Genomic DNA, 27,406 nt, shown 5'->3' with positions numbered 1-27,406 from the left:
AGCAAGATTTGTGTCCTGAAAGCAGGCATTTAAATAGCAGCTGATCTGATCAAAGTTGTTATGCAGATCTTGCATAAGATTACATTATCTAGGTAGCAATTACATTACATAGATAGTGGGGTTTGTGTGAAGTAAGGCTGCCTGGCTCAAGAGAGTTTAAGCTGAAAATCACATCTGGACATTCTTTAAACCTGAATTCCTCAAAATATTAGAGATATAGATTATAACATAATGACTTTCAGTAGCTTTTCTAGAACCTCATTCTCACTATATATTATATTGTACTCAGTGAAATGCAGGAATTGACATAATGTTAGGCTTATAAAAATGGGTATTGCTCTGTACCACAGTAATTTTTTGCATTTTATGTACTATTTTAAGCTGAATTTTTCATTGAGAGAAAGGTCCTTGTGGAATAGGCTTTTATCTGGGACTCCAGAGTAAACTGCCAAGATATTGTAGGATTAGATGTACAGCCAACACATGAACTTTTAATAACTATAACATTTCATATATTGTTTGGTCTCTACAAATACCTAGAGCGTGCATTCAGTAGATCATTAATCAGAAATACTAGATCTCTGCAACAGTAATGCTGTAAGCTGTTTTAAAGAAATAGAAAAGGAGCAGCTGTGAGAGGGCTATTACAAATTTGTCTGAGGGAGGTAAGGCACAGTAAATGGTAAAATCTGGTTTAAACTATCCCTGATAATGTGTTTCAGTATCCACCACAATACCATTAAGAAGCCCTCACTGTTTTTCTACTACATATGCCTTAAAGATTATTAATGTTGAAATTCAGGTTTGTTTTAAAAGTAATTATTTCCCATCTTTGAGAGGTAATAATCCATCTACCACTTTTGCTGCTTTGTATGAATGGTTAGATCAGCCACCCTTTCCTCCATGTCCAGTGAAGGCTGCACTAACCTGGTTCTTAGTAATATTAGCTGACACATATTAGCTTCTGATGGCAACGTGACTGTCTCATATGTAGGCCTGATATAGTGCTATGTAGAAATATTTAAGAGTAGATGCAACAAATTTCTGACACTATAGTTCTTGAGACGTTTTTTTTTTGAAGTGCATCTGTAATTTACTAATGTTTATGGAACTTCGTTATTTATTTTGAATTGTATATTTTGCTCTACAATCACAACCAGTTGTTAACTTTGTAGTTAAATTTTGAAGGGTGATTCAAAACTTGAGGTGGTCTTGTAAATTATAAACAGGGATAAAATGAGAAGACAGGAAAAGAGGGCACTACAGTTACCAAAATCAAAGCTTCCCATTGAGCAGGAACGTAGAAAATCTGAAACTCGTGCCCAGATGTCATGTTGTCCAATGACACATATTTATTAATAGACTTTTTAGTACAGATCTGCATCTGTACAGCGTTCATTGCTTTTTCATTGTGCTGCAAGATATCTCTTTATAGGGAAGCTGAAAATTGTGTTGTTTATTAATTGCTTCTTTTGTAGAGAAGGAAAAATTCTAGTGGTCTGTTCTGATTCTGATTGCTATGTTTAGTCAAAAGGCTTTTTGCACTGTGGCTGTGGTATAAGGCAACACTGGCTGGAAAAACAGGAAATACTTTTGCTCTGCTCTGTTCTTAGACTTTTTTATGATTTTTTTATGATTCTACCTCAGGTTCTGTCTATATCAGAAGATCTCGGTGGATTGCACACTGTTTTTTCCAACACATAGAGTATTTTCTGAGTTTTTTTTATGGCCCTAAGGAGACTTTTTCTAGCATGAAAGTTGCCTCTTACTCTCTTTACTAAGACCAGCTGTGTCAGATGGTATGAGTATTTTCCTTACTACTACTTTTTTTGCTTTTCTCTCCCTGGAAATAAGGAGTAAATTACATTTGAAAGCAAAGCTTTGAATTCCATTTGGTGTAGCTGAGCCCTCCTGCAGTGGCCACCTGCCTGAAAAACTGCATCACGTGTGACACTGGCAGCATGAGAGCCCTGTGTAGTGATGAGAAACTCAATCCCATCCTGTTTCCATATTTTCAGAGCAAGGAAAATAAACTCTTTCTGTGTTTTGAAAGGCTGCTCATTACTCCAAGGTGTGCATGTGCTTGCCTAGGTTTCCCCTACAAGCAATGCTCCTGGTGACCAACTTTCCTCTTTCTTTGCCTGGCTGCATGTGGCAGGAGCTCTGACAGTTTTGGGAGGACACACAGCTTAAAGTTTCACTTTCTGGTGTCTTCCGAATGTGTCCTCCTCCTCCTGAGAGGGAAGGAGAGTAGGAGAGCAGTTGGAGGGGACGTGTCTTCTCCCCAGTATCCCCCAAATATCTGCAGGCTACTGGAACTCCATCTTCTCCCATTGAAATCAGCAGGGATGGAGAGAGGAGTTTTGAGAAAGGATAAGAAAGAGAAATAAAGGAAATCAACAATTTTGGCCACATTTTTTGAGTGCTGCTTTCAAGTGCTCTTGATTTGCATATATTTTATTAGTTGTATCAAGAAAAGGGGTAGTAGGGATGTCTAGAAGTCCTATCAACTGTTTCAAAAGTGTTCAGTGTAGAAGGAAAGTGGCTGGAGATAGGATCAGCAGAGCTGGCAGCCTTTTGTTGAAAGTGTTGGTGGATAGATTACTGGAGCAAACCTAGTTTAAAATTTAAGGCCTTGTCCATGACATTTGTAAATAGAGCAGGATTCTCTCCTATTGCTGTAGCTGTCTCATACTCAGGTTTTCAGGTGAGGCCATTAAGTGATTTTATACAAACTTCAGGGAGTGACGTGGGCTAGTAAGTGGTTCAGAACTGTACACTGCAAGTATTTTGGAATCATGTTTCTTTTTTAAAGATTTGCAAGTCTTAGGAAACCACAGCGCAGAGGAAGACAAAGTACCAAGTGATGGCCCATAAAACCAACTAGAACACAAAACAATGGAGCTACTTTGTCCTTTCCTTATGAAACTAAATGTGGGCTGTATAGCTGTGCAGCATATTTGATTTTCTGAGGTCAGCTCTGGATAAGGCAGGCAAAGCACTGTGCAGAATTCCAGCCAGCATAAAGGCTTTACATGTGCTACATCTGGTGTACTTATTGTTTAATCCATTCCATCCATAAATACATAACATAAGTATATGTTTTTTGAAGATGTAATTTCCTGTGGAGTTTAGTAATGCTGCCAGTATTGACTTTTGGTGAGTATTTGTTTGGTATTGCTTATCGTGGGTATGCTGACATTGAGCCCTTTCTTTACAGGATGCTATAAATGCACTGAAACCATGTTACTAACATAGTATTTACATTGAAGTTTGCCTTAATCCTTTCAGCTACATATTTTGCAAAACAGTAATGCATGTAAACAGGTGGACCTGTCTTTGGTAGAAGTCCATTTGAAATAAGGGCATTAAAATATTTTATATATATATATATATGCACACACTCTCTTTATAAAAACAAACAAAACAACTAAGAGTGCTTTGAAAGAGCTACATCAGCTCCATTTTGCCTCTGAGGTGATTTCATTTGTGTTTTGGATACCCAAATGTATGCTGATGAATATCTCGGGAAGAGAAATATTTGCCAAATTTGGAACAAATATCCCATTGTGTAGGTAAATGTGTAGGTGTAAGTTATTTTTGCATAATGAAAATTCTGAAACTTGTTTTATGTAAAGAATTAAGTTCCTTTTGAAAAGCTCATTGGAGGACAGTTTAGAAGATTGTCAGAGTAGCTTTCTGGTGAGATTTATAGCATTGTGCTAAATTCAAGTGAGACTGTAAGTATTGGAAGGGGATTACTTCTGCTCAGCTCTTAAAGTAAGTGACTGTAAGAAGTTCTGCTCTGAGGCAGCAGCCTGACTTACAGTACAGCAGAAAGGTTGCTGTTTTTTCCATTTCTCTACTTCCTGTTCTCTTCTTCATAGGTCTGATGCATATCCTAATCATCTTCTGAACGTGGCAGCCCATGAATCTCTTGTTGAAAGCTTTCCTATTAGCATAGTATTTGGCAGTGGTAAAAACTTTGCGACAAATGTTCTTTTGTGGCTTTAGAAACACCCTTGCTTTTCTGTTTAAAAAGAGCACAGTAAACCTTGATAGACTCTGAATTCCTTTATTGTGTCTTTTTACTGGCATGGAGACTGATGAAAGTCAAAACACTGGTATAGTAACAGACACAAAGTGCAGTGTGCTGTTACACGAGCTCTTGTTAATAGAAAAAAAGCCTTTTGGTTTCTTCCCATTTGAACTGTACAAATACAGTTTTAAAAATCAAGCTCACTACAAAATTAGCAAAGCCTTGAGCTTTGCAAAGTAAATAGGACTACTGTCATTTTTCACATGATCTGGTTTGTATGAGTTGAATTGAACTCTAAAATTTTTTTGGGTAGAAATGGGAAGATCCTGAAATTTTAGCCTAGGGATATGAAATAACATTTTGAGTTAGAAAAGTACCTTAAAACGGACAGGAAAACACAGTTGAATACTTTTTTTAAAAAAAGAAAAAATAGAAAGAATACAAAGAACAGAATGTGCAAATTTTTTTTTTTTTTTAAATGAGGGGTTGCATTGGACTGTAACAGTGTTTAACATGCTATTTATGTTTTATGAGATCAATGTAAAAATATTAAATATTCAATGCCATCAATTTATGGACTAAACTTTAGGGCTAAAAACTACCCATCAGGAAAAAGAGCAGTAAGAAAGTATGTAAGTACAAACATATATTTTCAGATAAATCAAGTCTAATAGCCAACCATTAGGACAATTCTGTGATAGAGACAAGTAGTGGGACAATGTCTGTCTGGGCTTAAGGTCTTTACAAAGAAGTAGAAGGCAGATTAGTGTTGCAAGGCTCAAAGCGGTCTTTGGGGTGTTTGAGCCCCTTCTGTGTCATATCTCTGGATAAGTAATAGGTACTTGCACAACAGCTGGGCTTGGGAGATGCTATGGCCCCCCATTATGCAGAGAGGAGATCAAATTGTAGACTGGTTCTTGAGATATTTATGTACATTTCTCTGTTCCCTCATTACCTGATCTCCAAATCCATCAGGAGAGCAAGCTGCAGAATCAGTGATACAAGCAGCCAAAGTCTCCCTCCAGACATCCATACAAAGCAGGAAGCTTCCCATACCAACTTGACCGAGACAGGCCTGGCTTAGCTTGGAGGGATCCCAGATCCCTGATGGAGGGTCTCGCGAGACAGGCCTGGCTTAGCTTGGAGGGATCCCATATCCTTGATAGAGGGTCTCGCAGTGCTGCTTCAAGGGCCCGCTGGTGTTCTCATGGTACTTTTCCAAGGAGAGGGTATGGTGCTTGACTCAGACCTGAACTCATTCGTTGCACAGCCTGGATCCTGAGCAGGTGGTTCCTGAGTTAAATTAGTCTGCTCTTCGCCTCATCAAAAGTAACAAAGTCCTGCAGTGTGGGACTATCTAGCCAAGCAGATTGGGGTTTTCCAGCCTGTTGCAAGACTGAATTTCTGATTTCTCCCTGTAGTGCAACTAAAACCGTAGTCTTGACCTGAAGTAAATGTTCCCTATTTCAGTGGTGGTCAATATAGCAGATGTTTTGTTGCATCATTCACCCCCAGAGACAGAAAGGCCTTTTGTTTTACAGAGTGCTCAATGCTTTTGAAGAGTTTGAAGACTTTGGAGTGTTTCTGAAAGTTTGGGGTCCATTCCTATTGGGTGGGCTTCTGTATGGGCCTTTGCATTCCCAGGGGAACATGCTTTGAGTATAGTGGGGTTAGGCTTTCCTTGATAACTCTTGATGAAGACGGTCATTCTGAATAGTCACTACCACATTGAGAACTGTAGAAAGAAATTTGTTGTCTGTTTCACCTTGCAGTGTTACACCACAATGAAGTTCAGGGTTGAGTATGATCAGTGTTCACCTAACTAAATAGATCCCATCTTCTGATAGTCATCTAGTTATGTCAGCCTAGGAGATAGAGATGTTGCTCCACATTGCTGATGTGCAAAGAATAGCTTTCTGTTGTTTTTCGTAAGCAACTAAACTTTTCAGGTCATCTCTGTAACTCATCAGACATAACGAAAAGGTTGAAGGATGCTGATATTCCTGCCAATGAAGTTCTCTGGTTTTGGGGGAGATGTGATAAGATAGCTGAGATGGAGAGCTGTTCAGGAGCAGAACAGTTTGGTTTTCATCAATAAATGACACTGCATTTGTGTCTAGTGTTGCTTAGAAGCATCACCAGCTGTAGAGCCATCTTTGCAGTAATCATTATGCTTCTTTCAAAGTTGAATGCTGAATTCAGCAAAGTGGTGCATCAGTTCCTTTTTCAGACTCACCTGCCCATACATACGGTAGCATACTTAAGAACACGAAACAGGTTGCTCGAAAGAGAAAACAGACATACTTTGGAGTAACAATAACTATGTGAGGTGTGATGTCCATGTGCATATTTTGCTGTTTATCCTCCATTCCTCCTTCTTCACTTTAGTCCATATAGGTTCCTAGCAGTGAATAGAGTGCTTACTGGGGTTGGAAATTGTTGTTACTGTGAAGGCAACAGTGTGGATGAGGCTTGGTGGTAGAGATGAAGATAAGACAGTGGCAGAAGACCCATTTTGAGAGCATAGATATGCACCTTTTCTTATCAGACGCCTCCCAGAGAAAGAATTCTGTCAAATGAAGATAACTGAGAAGACTTGGCAGAAAATTTGCCCTGTTTTATGAGTGTCTGCAACTTAATGTAGAATGAGCAGTGTAAACAAATATGGATGAATCGTAGAATATTTTTGGGTTGGAAGGGATCTCTGGAGGTCATCCAGTCCAACCCCATGCTGAAACCAAAGATAGCTTGAGAGTTAGACTAGATGTGTTGGACCTTGCTCAACTGTATTTTGAGTATGTCCGAGGCTGCCAGTTCCACAGCCTGTCTGGGTACCCTGCACCAATCTTAACCTCTCTTGGGGAGAAAATCTTCTCCTTTATGAACAGTTTGATTCTTCACTTGCTGCAGTCTGCGGCCATTGCTTCTTGTCCTCTTATTGTGCACCTCCTAGAATCATAGAATGCTTTAGGTTGGAAGGGACTTTTACAAGTCATTTAGTCCAACCTCCCTGTGGAGGAGGACTAAAAAACCATTTTTAGTGTCCTTTCACTGGACCTATTCTAGTTGTACTGTGGAGCCCAGAACTCCATACAATACTCCAGATGCTGTCTCACAAGTACTGAGTAGAGGGTTATGTGTCAGTGTGTGTCAGTGCTGATGCCTTCTAGTACATGGTTTGCTTCCATTGCTGCAAGGACTTAAGGCTGATTCATGTTCAACTTGACAGAAGCATTTAATCCTGAATGTTAAAGGGATTTAGGTCACAGATCCACTATTAGACTACTGCAAATGAAAGAAACATAGGAGAAGTTGAAATAAAGGCTGGGGGGGAAAAAAAGCACTTCATAATTACTGCAAAACAGCATGTTGAATTTGCCAAAAAGATTGCTAGTGTCTACAGGCTTCTATGAAATGGCTTAGTGAGTGCTATTATTTCTGCAGCTGAAAAGAGAACTGGAAACCGCTGTGCCAGAAATGTTGAAAATATTGTGCTAGCAAAGAATGAATTTTAATCCTCCTTATTGGACTTTTGCTCAAACACTGGAAATACGTAAAAATGATGGGATTTCTTATGCACAGTGACTTAAGCTTACTGTGGTTAATTTTATTTGTTTTATTTGAGCAAGAGCTTGAGGACTGAAAAACAGGTACTAAGGTAAGTCCAGACACAGATTGTGACTCTTTTAATACCAATGAGTTTAGCAGTGAAGGAACTCTTAACTGGTAAAGCGGTGCAGTACATTTCATGAGGAAGAACAGTCTAGAGCGATAAAGGCAGCTGTAGGTAGCTGAAAGTTCTCGCTGAGCTTTGTTGATCTCGTAGCTGCTTAGCCGACTGAGTCACTGTTTCTTCTTTTAAACAACTTCACAGTTTCATTCCTCCTGTCTCTCACCTTTTTCTTCTCCCCCCACCTTACGTGGTTTTTCAGTAGGTTATGCTCCTTTATGACTTGGGGAAAACACCACTTCACATTGCTTGTTATTTCTGCACTGGTTTGTCTGTCTTTAGGTAGACAGATATCAATTTGACTCCTGAAGTGCAGGTTTTTCTGGGAAATGTCCACACTAAAATCTGTCTCAGTGAGGAGAGAACAGAGGAAAAAATGTTAATAGAACATCTGTGTAATTTACACATCTTATCTGAAAAAAAAGTAATTTGAAATACCAAATGTTCATCATAATTGTTGAGATAAAAATAATGGTGTGGAATGTGCAACCCCACTGTGTTCTCCTACTTCAACAATAGCTACAGCTTTTGGGAATGTGTTTGGAAGTGGTCCTGGGAGTTAAGAAGTTCTGCCTCTGGTTAAAGGAGACATGCCTAATTTAGAGGAGGCAGCTGCAATAGGTAATATGAAATGCAGTCATGACAAAATGAAATAAATTTTAAACAATACAGGTTAACAGATGTTTTCACTCAAAACTGAACTTACTCGGAACAATATCAGAAAAAAAATTAGAAGTTTTATGAAGCATCATGTACTTCCTCTATTGCAATATGCTTATTTGGAGACAAAATTTCTCCCTCAGTATTGTTAGGAAGGTATTCCTTGCAGTTGACTGTAAGTGGGTTTTTGCTGTTCTTGTTTGGGAAATTGAGTATTGCTTAGATTTATTCTGAGTGTTGTGGGTTGTTTTGGGTTTTGTTGATGATTTGGGTTTTTTTGTTGTTGTTGTTTTGTTTTGTTTGTTTTTAATAACTAAACTACTGCATTATGCATCATGTGAATTTCCCTTAAACAAGACCTGTAATACTGGTACTACTCACACTTAAATTAAATGGAAGATTTTAGTTGGCTCTGAATTAGCAAGTACCATGTTTCACTCTAAGCTCTTATTATTTTTTAAATTTTTTTTTATTTTATGACTTAATATTCTTGCAGAAATAACAGTTCCTAGGTTAAGTTAGATTACCAAGTTGCAGTAAAGGTATTTTTGTCTCTTGCTGTAGCTTTGTCATTGTTCAGTGAATAACCAACTGCATCCTAAATAGTCTCTTGAGGTGTTAGGTGGGTAAGGGTTCAAGTCCCAATAAAATTGGTAAGTGTGTCATATTTGTGTCTCATATCTCATTTACTTCACTCTTGACTGCTGTAAAACAGTTGGCGGAGAGAAGTGAAACATGGAACCCTGTGCAGTGATGTTAAACAGAAATACACTGGTAGTGTGTAATCTTTGATTAAATTGTAGTTGGCACATGGATGCAGGACTGTTTGGCTATCCTTACTGTTCCTTTTAAGAAGGGAGTGTAGTGACAATAGTCTTTCTATGTGTCTGGAATTTTTGGATAAAGTGTCTTATCCCCATCCCCCCCCTTGAAATTTCAATTTTTACTGTAGACAGTAAACCCAAACACTTAAATATGAACTTCTGGCCAGGTCTCCTTCCTTGTCTGGTTGTGATTACAGCTGAAGATAATTCTTAAAAATTTAAAAGAAAACAGAAGTGTGTTGCTCTTGCAGGAGTTCTCCACATACATAATTTCATTATTTATATTCTTTGCTAATATAATACTGCAAAGTTTGTATTAACTTCAGTATGAAGTCTTTTTATCTTAGTGTAAGTACTCTGAAAAGCCTGTATTAATGTGGACTTTCTCTAGACGATCTACATAATGTTCACAATACTTGGGAGTAAACACCAGAGTACAGATGAACATTTTGTTAAGTTTTCAAACAAAGATTTACATTGTTATTGTAAATTATATTGTACATTGTAAATGTACATTGTTATTAATTTGTACACTGTATATGTTTAAGAGGAAATAACTGTTGGCTAAAAGCTTAAAATTTTAAATAGCATTTACTTGCAAATGTGTTTAGTTTATTTTAGGGTGTACTTAAAGGATTATCACAAATGTGAAGCTCCATTCCCAATACTTGAGCTGTGCTTTACAAAGCTGCCCCGCTTTCAGCCACCTCGCCGGCCACATCAGTACCTAAAACTGGGCAGCCTTCTTCCCAATTCCTCTCCCACAGGGGAAAGGGAAAAGGGAAATGAGAGAGACGCTTGCAGGTTGGAAACTAGCACTCAAACAGCTTTAGTGCAACAACAATAATAAAAGGAAGATAATAATATTAATAAGAAAATAGTAAAATATATACAAGTATACAAAACCCAATTCAGACTCCTCTGATAACCAAACACCGCTGTTGATGCTGCAGGGCAGATGCAGGGAAGATGCCAGGCTGGGCTCAGTGGCAGGTGGGGGCTGGGCTCTGGAATACGTGGATGGATTCAGGGGTGGAGAGGCAGGTGGGGTCGTCCCTCAACATCGCTTATCAAAAAAGTTCCATGACTCTGGTGGCCTCTGAGCTTTTGTACTGAGCGTGACGTGTGGCATGGAATACTTCATTGGCCAGGCTAGTTCACCTCTGCTGCCCGCACCTCATGGTAAGCGGACCCCCCTTCGCCAGCAGCTCTGAGATGGCCTTAATTTCCATAGGAATAGAATCATAGAATAGTTTGAGTTGGACCTTAAAGACCATCTAATTTCAACCCCCCTGCCGTGGGCAGAGACATCCCACTGGATCAGGCTGCCCAAGGCCCCATCCAGCCTAGGCTTGAACACCTCCAGGGATGGGGCAGCCACAGCCTCCCTGTGCAACCTGTGCCAGTACCTCATCACCATCATAGGTGTGAGCCGTGGCCTCTCTGCACACCAATGGCCATTACCTTGGTGAGAACTGTCAGGCTGAAAAGTCAGAGAAAAAGTGTTCTGCTTTAGCCCAAACCAGAACAAAAACTTATAAAAGATTTTTAAAAGACTGTCTTTTAGAGTATTCTGACCATGGTTCATCACACAACCTGTTAAGATCATTTTTATATTCATTTTGACATATTAGAGTCCCATCAAACAATCTCCTTTGAGAGCAATCAGACTGTTAGTAGATATAATTAATACTTTGAGTTTTAAAATATAGCATAATAGAAATAGACTAAGTTGTGGAAATAATAATTTTATTTACATAAACTGTGAATGATGGATCTCTGAGTTGAAAACAGATGTTAAGGTGTAGTTAATTTGATTAAACGGATTAATCCGCTTTTGAACAGATAACAACTGCTATCTGATCTTTTTTTCAGAAAATAGTAACTAATATTGTTTTGAGAAATGTCCTAAGTAACAGTACTTCTTCATTGTCTGGAATCTGTAGTGAATCACAGTGACACAAACAATTTTTACATCAAATAAACAAATTGCTCAGGAAAGGTTGATATGCTTCTTCCAGGTTTTGGTTACCCACTAGTCAGTTGTAGGTATAAATCTGGATCAGTAATCCTGCTATATAGAAATTAGTTACTGAATAATGATGCCATTTCCTGAAACAAAGTGATTGTATTGCTAACTTCTGTTTTCTGCTAGAATTTATTTAGGTTTTTTTTTAGTTAAACACCAGAGATTCCTTTATTCCCTAAGCTTAATTTTATTTCTTGGTGTTGTTGACTTCAATTATATCTTCTCAGTCTTGAAAGGAAATATGTTTCAGTTTTGAATTTGAAGTTTGGTTGGTTGTTTTTTTTTTAAGAGGCACTATAGTTGTAGACTGTCCAGTTGTGGTGATCAAGACATGATTAAAAATGCAAGAGCAGGTCTCTTAAGACTCTCTGAACCTAAGTGAAAAATAAAACACTTTTTTTTTTTTTTTAAGTCCGAGAAAAGGAAATTTACCACAGTTGCTGTTTATTTATATCTGTAGGGAAGCAGCCTGGCTGGAAATAAGATACAACTTGCTGTACACGTGTGTTGTGATATCTTCATGTAATAGGGTCTGCCACCCATAATGACTGTGTTTGACATCAGCAAGAGAGTTCGTGAATATGGGTTGGGAGATGTCAGTTCGGATGACTGATTGACACACAGTGGAAACACATGCCACTTGCATTTTGCTTCAACACCAGGGTAGTTGTGGACATCAGCTTTGTGTGTCTGAGGAGATGACAGGAAGGGCTTCGGACTTTCTTTACAGTAAAAAATTTGCAATTGGTTTAAAAAAAGGGGGGAAGCAAACTTGAGGAAAGTAGTTGGCAGTGATGTAGAAGTAAAAGAAGTGAAGTGGCACTGAGAATGGCCCATCCTGAGAGGCTTAAACCAAAGACAGAGTACATGCCGGTGTGCTTGCAAATTCTCTTAAGTGTAAGAGGTGGAACGTGGCAATATGTTGAAACTGAGTAGCTCGCCCAGTGCTTTTTTCCTGAGCATAAAGTCTCATCATTCCGTCTCACAAAGGATGACTTGTTACACGAGAGACATGGTGAGTTACATATGTACATACTTGTACATCATAACGTTTTCCATCCCTATTTATTTGCTTACCACCCAAAATGATTGTTAGGGTATTCTCAGCTGCAGAAGTCTTCCAAAAATCATCAGAGAAATAATGAGCCCTGTGAATAATGTACCAAAGAAGAGCAGTGACCTCCCTCTCTCTGGGACAGCCTGCCAAGAACACAATGAAGTACTCAGTGTCTGAAAACATATGTCTTAGTGCTAAATGAGGACATGCACAAGCCACCTGAAGTCCTTTGGGCACGTTATTTTAAGACAAACAAGTTAATTCATTTCTGCAAGAAGTTTAAAGCATTTGGGAGATGATTCAACCAAATTTGCAGATTTTAAGTCCCTTTACGGTCACAATGAATTGCTGTTCTCAAGGATTACTGTTTTTTCGGGGCTGGAAACCCTCTGGCTGGTACTTGCTCTCAGTATTCATTAACCTGGTGGAAGAGGTAAAAAGCAAGTTAATAAAATATGACTGTGACGCATATTTGGTCAAGATTAAGAAGGGAATTTGAGAAACTCTGGTATGCCAGTATTAAATTAGAAGTTTAATATAGATGGCAACCCCTAGGAAGTTTAATTGTGGAAGATAAGATTTCACCTATTTATTCAAACCATTCTGAAATTTGCTTTAATATTTGGGAGGACAACCAGAGAATGTTGTAGGAGCTAGCTAGAGATGGTTGTTATTTTCTTGTTCACACTGATTTAAGTGAAAAGGGGAAAATGAATGGTAGAGTGCACAAAGAAGGAAATAATGTGTTGAAGTGGCCATGCATTTGAAAACAAAGCTCTGAAGGACAAAAAAGAAAAAATTATCAGTCCGTATTGAGACATCTGAGTTGCTAGTTATGTTTGTTAAAGCTTTCCAAATGTACTGGGAAACTTGAAATGGTAGATCATCATAACTGGAGTCATATTTAGGCATCTGCATTTAGGTGCTTAGAACTGAAAATATTGATGATTTTGTTAGAGTCCTTTAACAATAGCTACATTTGTCCCATGAAGCAGGTTAAGTTTTATTTGGTTTAAGGCACATAGAGGAATTTTGAAAGAATAGTAACAGAACTGATATTTAGACATAGTTTCTGTTTTGTAATAGAAGACTGAGGCTAAATAGGAGAGAAGGCTAAAACAGCATATGACACTTATGTGAATATAAATGATCTATACAGGAACACTGTTAAAAGGATTTAATGATAGCACACACATCTAGTGGTGCATAACTAACTGTTTTTGAGATAACTAACTCAATGCTACAGCTGATGAGATTAAAGCCAAGTTGTGTTAGATGTTCATACTCACATGGGAAGTGTTAGTTGAGCAGTAACTACAATCCAACTTTATTTGCTCTGAGTGTATACCTCTATTCCAGAATTTGCTAAACCTAGTTGTCACCGTTGTCAGTGGCTGCCACGTCCTTGAAAACTACTGCTGTATGCACTTTCAGACATGTGACAGCTGAGAGGCTCTGACTTCCTGAAGGTCCATGACTCTGGAGTGACTTGAGATGCCCTGGAAAGCCCACGACAGGCAGGGAAGAGCTGCTGGCCCCCAGTGTCCATGTCCTGCAGCTATTGCTAGGGTGGCAGGTAGGAACTGGAGTCAGTAAGGGCTGTTGAGGAAGGAAGGCTGGTTGCAGCTCTTTCTTGGTTGCACAGTGCTTCTGGCGGAAGGCAGCGGAAGGCTGCCTCTGTCATGCAGTCAGGGATGTACTTCAGGGGCTGTTTAGACCCCCAAGATGGACTTATGCTGGGACTGCTAGTAAGGGCTTGCCATTTGTGCTCATGCCTGTGACTATGGGGTTATCTGGATAGTAGAACTCCTGCAACAGAAAAGGAAGAGGGTCTTACAAGTGAATATCAGCCCCAGAGCAGATGGGTTTATGTTTGTTGGAGGTGAGCATACACCCTTAGAAGTAAACCTGTGAGCTCTCCTTTCAGCTTCCTGAAAGATTTAGTGCTCTTCAGGTCCAGAGCCTTATTCTGGGGAAGCCAGTCAAACAACATCTCATACTGGCCTATTTCTCATCTCTCCAAAGAAGTAAGGAGTAGCTGGCATTACTTTCTTTATTAACAATTTAAGGACGGTATGACTTTTGTAATTAATTAAGCAGAAGGTGAAATAAAATTATTTTTGTGGCACTTGCTGTTGAAGAGCGTTACTGAAACTCCTAAGAAGTGCAAAAAGCATTTTGAATTAGTCATAACATCTGGAAATTACACTAACAAGGAGACATAAGGGGCGGTGGCGTCCATCCTGCTAAATTGCTCTCACGTGGCTTGCAAAGTATCCAACTCCCTTAGCAGTACTGTTGCCCAATTGGCTTTGTGGAATATGAGAACTTTCTACATTCCTTGCAAGTATCCGGCACTGGACGTGATCAGAGGCAAGCTACTAGGAGAGAAGTCTATATTCTTAAGACTGTGGACCAGGAAAACCAGTTTATTTGGAGTTTTTCAGCCCTCTATTGCCTTGAAAAAGCTCGCCTGTGGACATAAGTGTGCCAGGGTCATTTTTTATTCATGGTTCTGTCAAGTGAAAAAATGGATCTCAGCAAAAGTGCTTTAGCCAGGGAAGCTCGAACTTTGTTCTTGTATAAAATGGAACTAAGTTTAAAGCTGTGTGTATTTGGCGGTTCCTGTCGTCTTGGAAAAGCATTCACTTATTTATTCAATTGGTCACAAAACGTACTTTCCTCTGTACTTGTTTTCGTGTCCCTGTGGAGATAATTAACTAAGTGTTAGATGAAAAAATGAGGACTGTATGTTTGGAAGAGCAGACTGATAATTCTGACCTTTGCTCCTTAGACACTTCGTTCATCCATAAATCTTTACGTAAAAAAAACCCACAGCCTGCACTTTGGGTTTCTGAATTTAAAAAATTTACTCTACCAGTAAATATATCTTAAAAAATAATTATTTTCTTGAAGCAATGCCTACATTACACTACACAGACTGCAGCATTAATTTAAAATGGAAAAAAGACGACAGACTGTGGAATTGTGTCTTGATGTCTACAAATGTGCTTTGTCTAGTTAACTTTTTGTTTAACTGTTGAGGTGAAAGCCTTTCTGTCCCACATGGACTACTCTCACTACTCAAAACCAGATTTTTGACAGATCTTTAATGTCAGTCCTGGTGATTTCTGCCTGAGTATGACTAACTTGAGTCATCTGCTTTACTAGTAGAATTATTTCTTCCCTTCAGTCTAACTGTACACATCATCATTTGTGTATGTAGTATTTGTTAACTGTGCATTTCCTATATCGTGTAGTGTTGCATATGTTGGTAGTCAGAGCTGCTGTTTTCATATTTAAGAAAAAATCATTTTCTTTTTTTTTTTTTAATGCAAGGTACGGCTTTTTTAATTTAAAAGTTAGCAAAAGCAATCTGTGGTTCTTTTGGGATCTGCCCTGAATTCTTGCAAATTGGAGGTGGAACTCAACACCTGCATGTTCCAATGTGTTTGCAAACTAATTATCATAGGTGTGAAGGATTGAAGGGAGCCATTTGTATTGAATTAAGTCTTGTAAGCACTTATGCAACTGCTAATTAGACACTCATTGAACAAGGTTAATATATTTGCCTCCACTGTTTGAAGATTGTTTAATACAGTGATATGTTTCTTAATGTCTTGTGTAAAGATATTCATGCTTTATGTCCATTAATTTCAGTACTAATATTGACCCTTAATGTAAACATTTTTTGTGCATTTTTACCGAGATCCCTGTTTATTTCCAGATGGGCCAGGGAGCCCATATAACCCAAGCATTCCTATTTTGCTTTCCTCACTTAGGTTCTCTGCCCCCTAACCATTATAGGAGACTCTCTGTGCATGCGGCACGATTGAGAGTTAAACTTCCAGGAATAGGTATGATTTGAGCTGCACAGAGTGCTTCAGGAGGAGAAACTTTGTACTGAGGCATTTCTGTGGCTTTGCTTTTAGTGTAACTGTATAACTTGGTATGGGTTGTATCTGCTTTTTAACAACAAGAAGGCCTGGACATTATTTCTTTCTTCTGCCATTTCCAGCTTTTAACTCCCAGTTTACAGCAGATGCTCTTACCATAGCCTCAAAATGCATAGTTTTCCACTTTATACTGTTAAATTTCATCTCACTTACATTAGTCCAATGCTCAAAGCAATCCAGCTGTACCATCTGCTCTTCTTCCATATGAATGGTGTTTCACAACCCTGTAACAGCACCCATTTTGGAACTGTTTAGTATCAAAAATTGTTCTATAAATATATACATGCTCACACAAGCACACTCTTACTTTATCTTTTCTTTTGATGTACTACTGCTTCTCTATTGCACATTACCTGTCATCTACTTTTGGAAATTTCCTAGATATCTTATAATTCTTCTAATACTAGTATTTTCCCCCTTAAATTTGGTTATGGCATAATTAATGCTATGCTAAATCTGTATGCATTATAATTAATTCATTAATTGGTTACATATCAGTTTGACATGATATTCTTTGATAGATGTACTTTGCATTTTAGCCCACTTTCCTCTGTGAGGTAAGGTATTTTTTTCTTGGACATTTAGCCTCAAGCTTTTTGTATTCCTAACATCAGGCTAATAATGTATCTAATTTTCACCAACTGTTAGTTTTCTATTTTCCTAGTCTGGCCTAGTCCCTGTTTGCATGCCATTTTTATCCTCAGTTTATCAAATTACTAAAATACAGAGCTCCTTCTTCACACTGACTTTCATTGTTTCCTGGATGGAACTGGCTTATCAGTAGTGAGACTGGTACCTTGTCCATCATGTTTCTGTTACTTCTGTGATGTCCAGTTTCATTCCCTACACTATTTTTTTCATTCTATTGTCCGAGATTCTTGCATTAGTGCACAAATACTTTTTTTATTCTAACTAACTATTCACAGTTTCTAAGCCAAATTAATTCCTGCAGTACCTGCACTGTTGGTCTATCAGCATTACTCTTTTCCTTCTGTACTATCCATCCTCCTGTGTTCTACTAACTTTTGAGTTTCAGTGTGAGACTTACCAGTCACCACCATTCTATCCTCTCTGCTGTACTTAGGAAGAGGCATGAAGCTTTGAAATGTGTTTTTTTTTAATGTTGCTTTCAGTAGGTATTTTTTAAATCAAGTACTGTATCATGATTTATTGTTATTGACAGAGTTTGGGATAAATGTACCTGTTCTACGTATGCTGCGCTTGATAACCATTAATGGCAAAGATTATTTTCCAGACAAAATGGAATTCCTGGTGTTAGTCCAAGAAAGGTTATCAGTACTTTTACATCCCTTAAGGGTGGCTGAGGTCATACTTCTCTTTCTTCCCATATCCAGGAATTAGAAAATGATGAAGTGCTTTGTCAGCATGATGTGATCCTTGCAAGTCAGACTTTGATGCTCTCACAGATATCTAGCTATGCACAGGTGTAGGTTTGGACCACAGTATGACTGTGATGGAGCAGGAAGAGAAGAAGAGGTCAGGACAAGACACTTAGACTACAGTCCTTTCTGCCAAAAGTTGCCATTTTCTGACTGTGAATCTCTGTGTTTGCTTTCGAAGAATTAAATGACAGTTGAAACATGATGATGTGGTTGGCATCTATTCTTGATTTCATAGGACCTGTCTGCCACATTGTGGCACAAAAGAATTTGAAATGGCAGAGGGACTTTAAAAAGAGTCTGGTAGAATTGGGATTAAGTTAAATTGAGTCTGTTGTGCTGGAACCTCCCTCTGTGAGCAAGCAGCAGGGAAGGTGGTAAGGGTTTCTGCCTCGGGAAAAGTCTACTGGGACAGTCATATTTATCAGTTAGCAGTCCAGGGAGATTGCTGTGTAGAAATTGGCTGGAACTCTTGAACTGTGGATCCAAGTGGTTTCATGGATATTTTAAATATGACAGATGACATGCTGCGCTCCTCAATGCCAATGTGAGTTTTGTTAATGACTTGCTAAGGTCAGAATTTCATTTGTGTTTACTTGTGTTGGACTTTCTTTTTGTGATACTCCGAGGATGGGAAAGAATTTGATTGTTTATCTAAAATGGTGCTGAACAGATCTCAGACTGATCCAGTGTTGCATCTGTATTCATTTTCACAAGGGACGATATGGAACAAGACTCTTGAATTTTTTTTTTTTTTAAATTCAAATCAGAAGTCTCGTAAGCCCTTCCATTTTATTGTTCCATATGAGGGAAGGGCTGGCAACTTCTCATTTTCTCAGTTGAAAAAAGTTACCAGATTTTGAATATGCTACAGTGTATCAGGACTGCTGTAGGTAATACTGCAGTCTTAACAAAGGTATGTTGCAAGGTATCACAGACTGACATTTTCAAATCACAGTGTAAATCTGCCTGACACAGCTTTAAAGAAATAAAACAAGACCAAAAGCTCCAGTATTTAGTGTAAAAACACATATGGCTGTGGTTGCTGTTTTAGCCTATGTGAGCTAACTGTGGAAGCCTTTTGTCAGCTCTTCGGACTAGTGAGTGGTGTCGGTTTGATTTGTGTGTTAATTTGCTGACTTTTCTGTTTGATGCTTTCTTCTAAAATTCACATAAAGAGCTTGTGTGATTTTGCTTTACATAGCAGCTTTCCCTAATCTAAATGGTCTTCCAAAGACTGCCCTTGTATCACCGAAACTAAGAGAAAGTGCTTTCAACATTTATTCACTGTTGGAATAATTTATTAGCCATTTATATGATACTGAGAGGATAGAGGCAGATGGAGAGCCTTGTAAAGCGATGATATAACCAAACACAGAGAAGAAATACAGTAGCAGTCTTACAAGCTCTTTCCCTTGAGGAAAAATGCTGAATAAAATGATTAGTGGTAAAGCCGTGAACCACCTAGCATTAGCTAAGACTAGGGCCTTTCTGGCACCAAAGCTTGTCTTGTTTAAGTTAAAGGATTGTTCTCACTCCATCTGACATGGTCCTACTCTTTAGGTCTGGTTTGCTTGAGGAGGATGAGTTGTTACCAGCAGAGACTGCCAGGAACCAGAGAGCAGCCCTGGACTGCATCTCAGTCCAAACTTGCAATTATTATGGTATTTTGACATGATTTTTCTTTGCGTGTTGGTGGTGTGTGTGATGGCCTGTGATGATTTTCTTGCAGCAGATGAGGTACTATGGACCTTCTTCCCTGGAAGAGATTGCTTCTACAATATAGATTGATTTAACAGTTGAGCTAGCGCTTCAGTGTTGAATGGAGTAACTGCTAATTCTGTATTGTTTGCGTGGCCTGAATGATCCCCTCATATTCTTCTATTAAGGAGAGATCTACTGGCTAATGTATGGGCACTGGGGTGTGTATTTTCAAATAACTGGTGAAATTGTGCTACACTTACTGCATATCAGAACTAGAGTCATGCCTTAGAAGTGTCCCTTCTAAGAACAGCTCTAGAGAACAGTCCATTAAATCACTAATATTATCTCTATTTTTTAAGTTAACATTGATCAAAAATGCACTGTTAGGAAGTGGCTGGAGGGTGTGGATTTTGTGGAAGGTAAAAGGCTCACAAATTCCCTTTGAACTTTTGAAAAAAAAAAAGAAACATCAACCATCTTTTAGAAGTAGTCATAAAGTATTATTTCCCTAGCTTAAATTAATGTCCCCTTATGTCTAAAACAAAAAAAAATGGCATTAGCCTTTATGTCAGCATCTGTTCTGTAGTGTTAAATAACTGCCATACCACAATTCATGGATGTAGTAAGTATTTGTCCTGACCTGTTGCTGTATATTGAAGCTCCCAGTGATTGCAGTGAAGCTAGGATCAGGCCCATGGTGGAGAGAGCCTCCAAAGTTCTCTATAAATAGTTCACTATAATTTAAGGAATCTAGATTTGTATTTGCCAGCACTGAATGCTGTGTCCTGTTTTCTTTTCCACAGGCAGAGTCACCCCAGAACAGCTCAGCTCATACATTCAGCTTTTCAGAAATAATTTCAAAGCTTTGGAGAACCATTGTGGTCTTCTACAGCTTGTGCTGGCCACAGTCCAGACTTTGAAACACCTCCAGACTTCCAAATGGGACAACTTCCTTGCCTTTGAGAGATTACTTCTGCAGGTACATATTATGTGAATGTATTTGACCTAAGTAAAAATGATGGGTTTCTTTTTAAATTTTTTGAATTCCCATTGAATTCTGTCACTTGTCTTTTTTATGAAGCATGTTGAATATTTGCTAAAAAGCTGTTCCTTATTGCCAAACTGATAAAAATAATGGGAACCCACATGGTTAGTCTTTTATTGTTTTGTCTAAGAATAATTTTATAAACAAAAGGGTAGACACCAAAGGTGAAGTACATAAATAATCTGAACTGGGTAATGGTTTTGCATTTATATGAAATTTCAAGGTGATATTACTTTTAGCATTGATGATGATTATTATTGCTACCAGTCTGAAGATGCCTCTTGGAGTAACATGCTGAATCAAATGCCAAGAGGACTTTGTTATGTGAGCATAAGACCTGTGTAATTTACTTGGCAGTAGGAAATTGTTTAGGGAGTGTTAGGAATGGTTGGACTCGATGATCCAGTGGGTCCTTTCCAACCTGGTGATTCTGTGATTCTGTGAAATGCCATGCAACAAGATGCCAAGGTTTCTCTAGCTCACAGCTGTTATCTACCCTCAGCTTTTCCCACCACCACTTTTTTTACAGCATCCTGTAGGTGACCGCAGTATTATTTACATACCATTTTGTATCACATTTGGATTTCTCTCAGGAAATTAAGAATTAGTGGTATATTGAACTCTAGATAAGCTTTGGACAGGTACCACACAAACGAGGAGTTTTTCTAAGAACCTAGTAGAGTTAATTTCTGCAGAAATTCAGAAAAAGCTCAAAACTTTTCTCCCTGTGTTGTTTCTTCTGCCATTGTGTTGTTTTTAGAGGAACCATCTTCTGAAATCGTAGCAAGACGCAAGTCTTCATGAACTAATTTCTAATGAAGTTACAGTCAGCCTTCAATGAGTGAAGTGTATAGTGTGGACCTCAACTTAAAACAGATACTAGTTATGTAAAATTTAGCTGTCTTTGTCTAGATGTCAAAAGCAAACCAACAACCCGACTCTCCCTATAATCTCTGGCAGCAGGATATAATCCCTTCTCCTTTGAAAAGACCCAGACCATACTTCATATATTAATAGTCAATGAATTTCTGCGACATTTGGGGGGCAAAAAATGTGAAACTTGAATAGTAGCAAATTCTTTTCTACATTAATTTAAAACTATTCTCTCTTGGTAAGACAAATATATTTTTAATAACATATGCAGCCCTCTTTCTCTAGTTAAGAAACAAACACATCTCAGGTTAAATAACTATTTGCAGCCATTCTTTGGTTTGTCTGGGCTGTAAAGCATGGGACTGACAGGCTGTAGTCCCCTTTTCTCTCCTGCAGTGACTCACGTCACATAGCTCTTCTCAGAAGCTGGCTAAAGTTTCATCTTAAGACCAGTTCAGCTTTAGAATCAAAATAAAACTGCAAGCTCAGCATTGTTTTCACAACAGCAGACAGTTGCCTATAAAAAAACATGCTGTAAATCATCAAGGAGTGGTAAAACAGTTGTAAGAAACAAACAAACTATAATTCATAAAGAAGAAATATATAACAAGCACTCTCATAATTTTAGATGGCTTTTAGATTATACCCGCTGCCTTCCACCCTTTATATTAAGGTAAAATGTGTCAGCCAAAGCAAACTTTCTAGGCCAACATTTGTGACTGTTCCTTAAGCACACATTCATTTTCTGTAGTTTCAAACAACTATTATTTTGAATTACACAATCCGTACAGCATGCATCCTTTTTACTGACTCTATTTTGAAGACAGAGTCTAACATGCGTTATCTGCTTCTGAGCACATGGTCTGCCTCTGATCTGCTGACAGGGGAAAGAGGGAGACTAAAATACTAGGAGACCTGGAAGACAACAGTGATATTCTTATTTACAAAACTCAGCTAGGACATTACATTGTGAATGGTTAGCACATAGTATGCTGCACTAGACTTGATGCCATGGTAGTTTATTTCAGCAGTACTACTGAGAAATTCTTTAGCATAATTGTTGTGTTTCAGTTCTTAAAATGTCCTCAATAAAAAGTAATTGTTTCAATGCGAAAGTAGTATTGTTAGCATTACATATTGGAACCACATAGAAGATGACTGTTTGTGAAAGATCTACTGGGAGTAGTATTATTAGACTCAGACAACATAGCAATTCTAGATGTCTCACTGATGGATGCATGTCAGACTACAGTTGATGCCAAAGAAGATAACCCTGTATAAACAGCTTGTGTTAGAATTCTCAGATTTCCCCAAAAAATAAATCTGCAGAGTTTTGGAATTTCTCTCATTACTGGATCTCTCTGTTGGGTCTCATGATTCACTGCTTAGTCTACTTTTGTGTTTTTCAGAAAAACCATATTGTTGACATGAAACCTTTAGTCTTTTACAGCGAAGAACCTCTTCCATTTTAATTCTTTTTACTCCTTGATTCACTTATTTCAGTTGATTCTGCAGGTACTCAGTTCTAAAAATGGCCTGATAGAGGCAGAAAGAAGCCCACTTCCACTATTTTATCACAATTAAAGATCTGTAACTATGTTTTTCAGACCTATGTTGTCTCAATAAGTTTTTCACACCTTCAGTAAGGAAGTTTGGGTTTGACTAGAAGTCCACTGAAAGTCAGTGCAGCTGCATGCTTACTACAGAGCTGTCCTCTCCTTAACAGGTATGGATGAATGGTCTGAGAACATAGTTGGATTTTGATGGGATCATCGCCTTGACTGCAAAGGAAAGAGGATTGTGTCAGGTTTAAGAGTAATGCATCAGAACGATTCATCTTGTCGATCATAAGTTTTCTGTGTTCTGCTACTCTACCTCTGCACATGGTGGAGATTTTACTATCCAGAAGTTTTCATTACTTTTTGAATTGAAACAGTCTATCCTGTTAACCAAGATGTCCTACCCCATCGTATTTACTTTCTCTTGAGGTCGTCTTTCTATTTTTCTAACTTTGACCATCCATAGAACAAGTAAGTGGGAAGGGGAACACAAGCTGAATGCTGTACCACACTGCCTGCATCTTCTCAGTATTTCTTATGTCACTGCCTTGTTTTCCTTCAAGTAAGGATTTAAAATTTAGGGAGGTAACAGAAAGTAAGAAAGTGTTGTCACTCCATACTTTTCAGCTGTGTTAGCTTTATCCCCTGTTCTCCTCAAATTTATGACTTTTGTGGAGGTTTATTAAGCAGTAGAGGCCTATGAAATACAAAAGCACAGGAAAAAGATCTGTCTCCAGAGTTTAAACAAAATGTGACACCATGAGAGAAAAAATATATTTGTTGTTTTTAACATATACTATTCACATATTCACTGAGCAGGGATTTCTACCTGCAAACTCTGTTTAAAAGTACCCAGCAGCAGTAGACAGCGTGAATGAGTGCATAATGTGGCCCAAGGGAAAGTGCAGTTGCTCTGTGAATGGTAGTGTTCTGAAATTCCCCAGGCTGAATGCTACCTCTTACAATTGGCTTTGTCATTCTGGCATAATCTTGCCTTCAAGATTTAAGAGTAAAGTACTTCTCATACTGAGTAATTGTCTATTTTATGAGTAGTCCCATCCATTTATATCCCAGGATTAGAGTTTATTCGGTGCAAGCCAGTTTATCAGACCAAGTTTCTAAAACAGCATATAGAGTACTCAAAGTGCATTTCCTCCCAAAAATCCACAGATTCTCCAAACCATTTAAAATTCTGCTGCTGTACTGTGGAGAGAGATAGAAAATGAGGGGGAGGGTAATTCTAAGTTTCTGTAGGCTGCCACGAGCAAAGACATTACCATATTAAAAAGTTTATTCTTAGTACTGTCATTTCTCTGTGGCAGCAAATTCTGGCAACAGTTGTATCATTTGACACTGCATGATAGCTAAAGGTCGGTTATGTCTTGTTTTCAGCTCCACATTTTTAAATGCCAACCCAACTTCCGCTAAACCAAAGGGATTTAAAATACCAGGTCCTGTATGTACTGTATTTGGATCCCATGGCAGAAAGATCCAGTGTAGATGCCTTTCCATAACATACAATGACTAGTAATAACTCAAATTAAAAGAAAAATATCTTCCACAATATTATTGAGATTTCTTGCTTTATTCTTTACCAATGCATCATACTTTATCCAGGCAGGTTTTTGCACCAGGACTGTTGAAAGCAAACAGTTATTTTGACCTCCTCTCAATAATGTCTTCTTTAGGATGAGGACATTCACTTCTTTCAGACATCTGGGCTAAACATTTTAAAATAGCAAGTGTACCAGCATTGTGGTTTTAAAATGACTGCATTGCCCAAAGTAAAGAAATCTGGAAGATTATTAAATTGTTGAGGAAGTAATTGTGTTGGGGAGGGGATTGTTGCTTCTTTGGGCTTTTTTTGTGGCACAGAGTTTTTGTACTTGCTGACCAACGTTTCACAGTTCATTGAGAAATTAGACAACTTCAGCATTGACGTGGAAGCCGTGATGCTACAACTGAATCTCAGTGCTGTTAAAGTTTTGGTTTGTGATGCTGAGTAATGTCACGTAATCTCAAGAGTAATTGGAGTTAAAAGTCATTAAAAAAAAACCCAGCCCAGCAAACCCACTAAAACAAACCAAACCCAGAAATCTCCAACACATTCACAGTTTCATTCTATAGGTGAAAAATTACAATTTAAACTGGGGGCTGTATTTTTCTGGTTGCCTATAAATAGCTTTATGATGCTTATCCAGCTAAAAATCCTTTCAGCTTTCACCTGCTTGAATTGCCTGACTTCTCAGACTTAAAGGCCCTTGAAAACGGGGACAAGGTCTCCTCTGAGCTTGGACTCCTTTTATGTCCCGCACTGTCTATGAGGCAAGTGCCTTGTGGATTGGGCTAGTGCTCCTACACATATCATTTCCCAGCTATGGCATCGGAAATGTCATTAGTGAGTCTGGAAATGGCACGTTCCTAGCAGATATTGAGGACTGCTGTTCCACGGACATGACAGTGCGTACTACCACCTCACACACATTGTCCTATTGCTCTTGGATTAGAGCTCATGATCAGCTTACCTAGGGGAATAGTGTGTTACTTCTATAGTTCTAGTCTCTGCGAAGAACATAGAGGTGGGCACTGTGCATCTCCTAGACGGCTCAGAAAAACAAATACTGTGCTGTAATTCTAATTAGCAAGCAAAGGTAGATCTTACAAGATGGACTGTTGTCTACCTGTATATCAAAGTTGTCATTATGTGTGAATTCAATATAGAATATGTGATGCACCTATCAAACTCATTACCTTATAAAGTTAACTTATTTGTTTTCAAATACTGACTTGGTAATTTTTTAAGTTTTCAGGTTCCTTTCCATTCTTTTTCAAAGCTTTGGTATCATAGGAAAGAGAATACTAATATGTTAGCAAAAGTATCTGGAGTTTTTAGTGTCTCCTGGTAACAATATAAGTGGGTCATGCTAGTGGTGGAAGCTATGTATGCATATTTACATGGAGAGGTCCTGACAGTATAGTATTTTCATGGTAAATTTCCAAATACAAATTAGTTTTATTTTATTTCTGTTTTCTTATTTGGGTGCGGTACCATTTGTCAGAAGACAGATTTTTATTTTTCTGTACTTGGTGTCTTGAGAAACAGAGTACATAGACATGTTTTCAAGAGAAACAGAAACTTCATGCTAGATGGTCATTCCAGTGTTTTTATTTTTCTGTTGGCAGAAAGTGGTTATGAGGTTAATAAAATGACATAATTCTTTCTCTTATGAATGTTAGACTGAAAACTCACAAAAAAAAGAAGTGGAAAAACTGCAATACAGCTGAATATTTTACATCGTAGCTAATGATTCAGTAGCAAGATCTAAATAGCTGGGGTGTTAGCAACCATTCCCTCCCATGCCATGATTCTCTACCATTTTTACAAATATGTGGTATGCATGATTCATTGCTTAATCAAGGATGACATTTTTATTATTTAGTTACACTTTTAGCCATTATAGAATATGGTAGGTTTTGTTCACATATGAATGCCTGCACGGGACCCTGTGCCAATAAATCTGAAAACGTAGCAGACTTTCCCTGCCTAGAACTCACTTAGTTTTCAGGCCTCTCAACTTTTCTGCAGGGTACAGTATTTACTAGGTGGCATTTATTAACTCTAAACTGGTATAAACCCAAAGCTTACGCATGGCTTCAGGGCTGCCAAAGCAAGCAATTTGGTATAAAGCAGTGGGAAAATAGGAAATTTCTCTTGCTCTGCAAAAATAATTCATAGTTCAGCTGTATGAAGACCTTTTTTTCTACCTAGAATAGATTAAGTTCAGTGGCATTTCTTGTTGATGTTATTTATATTGCTTTAGTCTATATGTAATTTATAATTATATAACTCAGCTTGGTGCAATAAATTCTTTTTTTTGTTGGCCTACAATGTTGGTGAATAAATCTTTTTAGAATAGATATTGCAGCAGTATTCAGAATGAAGACCCATGAGGTTAGTTGCCTGTAATTAGAGATGTTATATTAAAAAAGAAATAATCTTGAAATTAGATCACTTTTCAACATAAAGCTACATATGGAATGAATTGTCTTGGTGGGCGTCTTGTATGATACCATGTTGATTGCAAAGGTCATCCTCTGGAATTTGGTACCTTTTGGATGAGATTGCAGTTTCGACACTGATATGCATTCTGTCTTACACAGCTAGAGAATCAAATGTAATTTGATGACTTCTGAAAAGAAAATAGTTCTGCAGCAATTACTTGCTTAAGCTTCCAAATTATTTAGAGTAAGTACTTATTTAGGCATCTGTTTGTTAGACTTGCTCCATTTAAACTGGGAGTTGTTTCCAAAACATGTAAACCCATTTGCATTCAAATGCGTGCGATATTTTTAACTTTACAAGTATTTATCCTGCATAAAATTTATGTTGAATTTTGTGGCCTTACTTAAATACTGGTGTCTACAAGCCCTGAAGCAGCATTGCTTCTTGTAGCTTGCCTCGCGTGGTCTCAGTTCATTTCTTTTGCTCACTCAAGTCCTCTTATGTTCACGATACCTAGTTTTTAACAA

At 38.1% G+C, this 27,406-nt stretch overlaps 1 protein-coding gene across 1 annotated transcript in view; it reads left to right on the top strand.

Moving 5' to 3' along the window:
* Window positions 1-27,406, top strand: part of SCFD2 (sec1 family domain containing 2) — a 201,706-nt gene that overhangs the window by 31,704 nt on the left and 142,596 nt on the right. The window contains exon 4 of the mRNA XM_054065995.1: window positions 20,203-20,378. Within this exon, the coding sequence (XP_053921970.1) occupies window positions 20,203-20,378 (176 nt within the window). The remainder of the gene's footprint in view (window positions 1-20,202; window positions 20,379-27,406) is intronic.

Source organism: Cuculus canorus, chromosome 4, assembly GCF_017976375.1.
Source record: "Cuculus canorus isolate bCucCan1 chromosome 4, bCucCan1.pri, whole genome shotgun sequence".
In the NCBI taxonomy this organism is placed as follows: domain Eukaryota; kingdom Metazoa; phylum Chordata; class Aves; order Cuculiformes; family Cuculidae; genus Cuculus; species Cuculus canorus.
The sequence above is the reverse complement of the archived record's forward strand: the minus strand, read 5'-3'. Positions and strand labels throughout refer to the sequence as shown.